We start from the raw sequence: 7,310 nt of genomic DNA, 5'->3' as shown, positions 1-7,310 counted from the left end.
TTGTTTTAGGACACAAAATAAACTAACATCTACAAGTTCATCTGTCGCCCTAACATGGAAATCTATCAAAACATAGCAAGAAGAGAACTAAAGAAGCAAACCCTTGTTTTGTTCCCTGTTGACGGACCCGCTTTCTTTCTTCTTATCGCTGGTTATTTAAACTTGCTCTCAAGGATCCAAGTTGGTCAGAGAAAGCCTTAACCGAGCCCAATCCAGCTGCTGGTCCACAACATCACTTTCCATTATCTGAACCTGCTCCAACCACAACACCTTCTTGTTTTGTATCCCATCTGAGCATCAAGTTTTTCTACTTGGCTGTTGCACATCACCAGCACCACTTCCCATCTCTGTCCTAGTTCGACTCCATCTCTATTTCCATATACTAAGCACCATTTCCAAATTTCATTACCACTGGTTGCACGAACTCCAGCCAATTACCCATACAACTCCATTTCAGACTTGAGGCCATTACCATGTCTGCATACAACTGAACCCATTGATGTGGTTGTTGGTACCATTAAACAGATCACCACTAACTCAAGTTTCAGAGCACGCCAAGAACCCCTTATAACAGATCCACTCCAGCCAACAAACTCGTCAATCGAGTCTTCTCTATCTCAAACACAGCTCTCATCTGGATTTCGGCTCAAAGACAATCGATCAATTCCCCCAAATTGTATCTGCTGTTGCTGTTTATCAATGGAGAATATCAATCGATGCCAAAACTCCCAAATTCTGACTTGTCTTCACTTGTAATCAACATCGACTTGCAAGTATCTCGTCTTCATTCTCATCAGCAGAATTATCCACACAATCATCACCATTAGCTAACACCAGAATTAGGTCAATCAATCATATTGCTGTTGTAGAATCACCATGAATCTCTTCCATCTGTACCCAAATTCAATCACCATAATATGCAATTCACTCAAATACCCACAGAACTCTCCATTCTGGACTTTTGTACCTTCAGATCTTGATGTTGCTTTCACCAGTTTACACCTCTAACTGAGATGCTAATCGATCCCACAGCCCCAAGTTCAATCATGCCAATAACTCAATCAGCACCACTGTCTCAAGAAAAATTACCCTCTCAGGATCTCAGATTCCATTCATGCTTCTTGACTTGATAAGCACCTTCAGGTACTGGAGTTGATGTTCGAATTTGTAGGAAGAGATCGAACTCGGCATCCTGAAAATTAACGAATTCCAGATCTCTTTCTCAAAGAGCTGCTGCCATGAATTGCTTCTGCAACTCCCATTATCAGACCCCATTTCTGTGAGGTCGCCTTTTCCTTTTGCAGAGACTTAAGTAGATCTTTGGCAAAGCAGAAAAATGAGAAATGAAACTTCAATATGTTCTTCCTAAAGAAAAGATGTGGTGAGTAGCAAGACACGTTCACTTATCTTCTTGCACACACGATCTTCACATGCTCGAACCATTTAGTGGATGGCCAGATTTTGTTGGGTGGTTGAGGAGGGTTTGGTGGGTGAATGAAAATGTTGGACGGACCAGATTTTGTTTGATCCACTCATACGGATTGGGAAAATGATTTCACGGTTGAGATTGTATTTTGGGATGCTCCTACGGATTAAGAAGCATGTGTGTTTTTCTTTGTGCTAATACACACTCATGTATTCGGTTTTATTATCAACCTTCGACACGAAAAAAATCCAATAAAAATATGAATAAATTTAGCATATTGTTATCGACATTCTGATAAAAAAGTCCAAAAAATGTATAAGAATGAGGCTGAAAAATAAGAAATGAATTCGATAATTGGTGTGTTTGTTTGTGCTTTTTTGCTTTATCTTTGTGCTTCCGGTTAGATTTTCGACTAGTTACATAGGTCATGAAATAATTTCGACTAGTCATACAGGTCATGAAGTAGCTTTAGTTCACATTAGTAGCATGATACATCATTGAAATCGATAAATATGAAGCTCAGTGTCGATTCAAACTTCAAATGTGGTATAACGACATACAAACTATGAACCAAGAAGCTCTGAGAGGGTTCTGACTTCAAACTTAGCATGATACATCATCAAAATCGATAAATATGAAGCTCAATGTCGATTCGAACTTCAAACTTTGTATAATGGCATATAATCTATGAACCACGAAGCTCTGAGAGGGTTCTGACTTCAAAATTAGCATGATACATCATCGAAATTGATGAAAATGAAGCTCAGTGTCGATTCAAACTTCAAGTTCGGTATAACGACTTACAAACTATGAACCAAGAAGTTTTAAAGTGCACAAAAACGATGAATCCAACCATTTACTGGTAAGATTCCATGGAAATATTCAACGAAACCTTAAACACACACAAAACTTGGTAAGAACGATGAATCCATCCATTTACAAGTAAGATTCCTTCGGAATATTCTATGAAACCTTAAACAAAATATATTTTTGCATATTGTATGCATACCAGGCTCTGAGATCGAAACCTGGCCGGGAGTGGACTACTATAAGTCAGAAACTTGGTAAGAACGACGAATCCATCCATTTACAGGTAAGATCCCTTCGGAATATTCTACGAAACATTAAACAAACCCTATTTCTGCATTTTGTATGCATACCAGGCTCCGAGATCAAAACCTGGCCGCGAGTTGACTACTCTAAGTCAGAAACTTGGTAAGAACGACGAATCCATCCATTTACAGGTAAGATTCCTTCGGAATATTCTACGAAACCTTAAAAAAACCCTATTTATGCATATTGTATGCAAACCAGGATCCGAGATCGAAACCTGGCCGCGAGATGACTACTCTAAGTCAAAAACTTGGTAAGAACGACGAATACATCCATTTACAGGTAAGATTCCTTCATAATATTCTACGAAACCTTAAACAAACCCTATTTCTGCATATTGTATGCATACCAGGTTCCGAGATCGAAACCAGGCCGGGAGTTGACTACTACAAGTCAAAAACTTTGTAAGAACGATGAATCCATCCATTTACAGGTAAAATTCCTTCGGAATATTCTAAGAAACCTTAAACAAACCCTACTTCTGCATATTGTATGCATACCAGGCTCCGAGATCGAAACATGACCGTGAGTGGACTAGTATAAGTCAAAAACTTGGTAAGAACGGCGAACCCATCCATTTACAGGTAAGATTCCTTCAGAATATTCTACGAAACCTTAAACAAACCCTATTTCTGCATATTGTATGCATAACAGGCTCCCAGATCGATCCTGGCCATGAGTGGACTACTATAAGTCAAAAATTTGGTAAGAACGACGAATCCATCCATTTACAGATAAGATTCATTCAGAATATTCTACGAAACCTTAAAAATTTGTAAAGATGAACCCTTTACATGTAAGATTCCATCAGAATATTCTTTGAAACCTTAAACAAACCCTCTTTTGGATATTTCTACCCAATCTCAAAAATCCTAAATTTCTAGAATTTAGTGGGGGGTGTTAGAGAAAATAGTTTTTAGCATAAGTGAGAAAAATTTAGTAGAACCGGAGACCAAAATAATTTTTAGCAGAAGTAAGAAAAATTTAGCAGAAATGAGAATCCCCCAAACCTCATTTTTTCCCACATTCTATATTTTAACTTCAACAACACTTATAAGTGTTGTTATACGTTTCTATTAAAAAAAAAAACCTAAACTTGTGAACTGTAAGGATGGTTGATGAGCTAGACATCCATGCATTAGGTTCATGTTTGAATCTCCCCTCTAACGTATTTTTCATTATCATATTTTTGTGTTCTTCAACAACACTTGTGAGAATTGTGATAGGCTAAGTCACTACACTTATGAAACAAAGTTGTTATACCTAAATGTCGTCACAACAGTTTTGCTAAAGGATTTGTCGTTTGTTTTCTTAGCGCAACCCCTTGTTCCTAAGGGTTGGTAGTGATGATATACGACAACTCTTCCTTTGAAACCAGTTGTAAAACATAGGACTTTCTACGATGTATAGCGAAGTGTTGTAAATTTCCAGTTGTAGATGTATATTTTTCCCGTAGTGTAACTAATGGGACGCTTCACCAACACTTGCACAAAGGCCGTGAAAACCAGACTGGTTGTGCTCTGCTCTCATGGGAAAACCGTTTAAGGATAGCCTTGGAGGTTGCGGGTGCATTATCTTACCTGCATGCTGAAGCTTCGATACCCATAATCCACAGAGATGTCAAGTCAAGTAATGTACTCCTAGACGATGAATACAAAGCAAAGGTTCCAGATTTCGGTGCTTCAAGGTTAATTCCTGGGGACCAAGCTCATCTGAGCACAATAGTTCAAGGTATTTTTGGGTACTTTGATCCTGAATACATGCTTTCAAACCAGCTAACAGAGAAAAGCGATGTCTACAGCTTTGGTGTTTTGCTTGTGGAATTGCTAACAGGTAAAGCAGTATTTTCTCCAAAAAGAGTTAAAGAGGAAAGAATCTGGCAAATGTTTTTCTTTCTGTGATGAAAACCAACAGGTTATTTACTATTCTCGACAGTAATTTGGTGAGGTATGATAATGAACGGATCAGTAGTGTAGATGTGCGCCAACAGATTCAACAAATGGCTGAACGCACAAAAATGCTTAAGAAGGAAGGGAGAGAATAGACCTACAATGAAAGATGTAGCAATGGTGTTACAAGGATTGGCAGGGATGTCTTCTAGTTACTCTGCAGGCATCATTGATGATGATGATATAATTACAAACACAGTGCTCTCGTTAGAATCAGCTGAATCGTTTTGTTACATAGAGAGCGTAATGGAGGGACGTTGACGGATTATCCTGCACATTGAGCAGTATTTCCTATTTAGCATTCTAATTAAATGTATGCGCTTTAATCCTTCTCGGAGGTCATGGTTCACTTTAGGGATGCACAACGGGTAGGGTGGGTAGGATATGGGTTATTTCGCGATCCTACCCGTTAACTGGCGGGTAAGAAATTTTTTACCCGCCATCCTACCCGACCCATTAATTGGCGGGTCGGGTAGGATAGGGTGGCGGGTATAACCGTTTTTTTTTCTTTTTTTTATACCAAAGTTTGGAAGGTCTGTCAGATACTCAGATTACCCTTTCAAAAAATTGTTGCAATCAATCACAAGAATCTTAGCAGCCAAGGATTTGAACGACAAAAGAAAAAAGCTGAACTTTACATCAGGGATTTATAGCTGCATCAATCTGTGAATTAACTCAGAAATGAAAAACATCAGGACAACTCACCAGTATGTAACAAACTAAAGAAACAGTCGGAGCCAAATCGATGTCATGCAATCCCAGCAACTCAGTGGATGGACCAGATCACCAAACAACTAGGCCTTCATCTAACCTTCTTCTTCAAGCACTAAGATCCCCAAACATCTCTACAACACACCAAAATTCAGTCAAATCTCAATAAGTTATTGACAATACCATTGGCACCAAAATTCACATATCTCAATAACCACTGGCAGCAAAATCACTCAAAGTCGCGTTTCCCAACAGAACATGGCATAACATAGAAAAACATGGATATTGAATCATTATAACTTTGCATTAAAAAACAGGCTGATGATTGGGTATGTTTAGACTAGACTGTTTGCAGGTGACTCATAAACTTAGGAAACCATGAACTTTGAATCATTACATCTTTATGTGTGGAACCTACGAGAGCAGTCAAGATTTCTCTGAGACTAGCTATTTTTGGTGCCAAGGAACTGAACTTCAATTTCTCAGAATAAGCTAAAATGGGACTCTAATAAATTTTCCTCACACTGGTCAGGTCCGAAAACATCAACACTTCAATTTCTCAGAATAAGCAAAAATGGGACTCTAATAACTTTTCCATGTAAGATTTTTCAAAAACTGAAAACAGAGCAAAGACGGAATTAAAACTTGTCCATGAATATGAGGATTTTCAGGAACCTGTTACATAGACTTACGAATCCAGTACCAACTCTATGCATTCACATCAGCTCAACATGAAAGAACTTAGAAAGACCTCAAACTTTAAATTCATTCAGGAACCTTCGTATGTTTTTAAGTATTATGTTAATATATTCACCAAGACAATCCAGAGATTGCACATTCTAATAATCTGAAATATCTGAAATATTGGAAAGTCACTAATACTTGCCAATGTCAATTTCATCTAGATTCATAATTCATAAAGTTTGAAGACCCAAATCCATGAGTTGAAAATTACCAGCAAAACCATAGAGAACATATATTTCATATACTATATCAACATAAAAAAAAACCTTTTCAACTATGTTCTAACCTAGCTCACAAGTCGAAATGCTCACTTGTGCAATTTTATAATAAAAAATTATTTAATCCCCCATAAACTAAGATTGCTAAGGTTCAGGCCTCCATATTGAGGCTTGCATCAACGAGAACCACATTACTGCAACATAGATAACTTCAGAAGAATAAAAATATGCATGATAAGTGAATAAAGAATTACAGATCATAAGCATCATACTAGATTAGACTGAATGACATCTTACATTAACAACCTTCTATCGTTATTGCACAAAAGAATCATTCAGAATTACAGAACATTATCATTATTGCAGATAAGAACTTGTGTTCCTTGATTGTCAGCTCCTTCGTCATTAATATTTATCCATAACTATGATATAAACTATACCTTATGCTGAAAGTGAAAACCATTAAACTAAGGCCTTTTTTCCTTGTTTATCCACATCATGAAATCTTTAGAAAAAATAGCAAAAGAAAACATAAAAATTAAGATATTATAGATCTGAAGATAAAGCTACTACATCCAGACAGAAGCAGCAAACAAAATAAGTCACCCAAAAGTCTTCAGAATCATCATCAACTTTCAAAATAGAGGAGGGGAACATTAGCTGTAAATAGTTAACATCAGCCTATAACACTCAAAGGTTAAATTCTTATCCGAATTATAAGTGTAGTTAATAGCAATAGCCAATAGGCATTCTGAGTTAGCAGGCAAAAATCAACCCCACATGATTCTTACATATCTATTATAAGTGTAGTTAATAGCAATAGACAAAAATTTCAGATATGTACCTTCGTAATGTTGAACTAAGATTGGAAAGGAGTGAGGATTCGAGTGTAAATTTTTTTTTAAAGAAGCACCATATATTAAAATTTCACATGTGACTCACGACTTACAAAATTGGTTTCAAACAAAAATGTCTATCCTATTTATATACAAACTCAGTGACACTCCACACCCACATGCTTATGGTCTCAGTCCCTGGTATCTGGGATACATAAAACCGTCACCAACACAATGCAGTACAAAAAAGTAAGCTTTAGCTTTAACATGTCATAAGGTTGTTGTTGATCAACAAGGTATGATTTCTCTACAC

General features: G+C 37.1%; 1 protein-coding gene across 1 annotated transcript; it reads left to right on the top strand.

The window, feature by feature from the left end:
- The first annotated feature begins 1,343 nt into the window (after positions 1-1,343).
- On the top strand, positions 1,344-4,440 carry LOC113337200 (wall-associated receptor kinase-like 6). The gene is made up of 2 exons (XM_026582902.1): positions 1,344-1,381; positions 3,996-4,440. Exons 1-2 carry the CDS (start codon positions 1,344-1,346, stop codon positions 4,438-4,440), a joined length of 483 nt encoding a protein of 160 aa, XP_026438687.1.
- The last annotated feature ends 2,870 nt before the right edge of the window (positions 4,441-7,310 follow it).

The sequence above is a fragment of the Papaver somniferum genome, unplaced genomic scaffold, assembly GCF_003573695.1.
Source record: "Papaver somniferum cultivar HN1 unplaced genomic scaffold, ASM357369v1 unplaced-scaffold_158, whole genome shotgun sequence".
NCBI lineage: Eukaryota > Viridiplantae > Streptophyta > Magnoliopsida > Ranunculales > Papaveraceae > Papaver > Papaver somniferum.
This window is presented reverse-complemented; position numbering and strand designations above follow the sequence as displayed.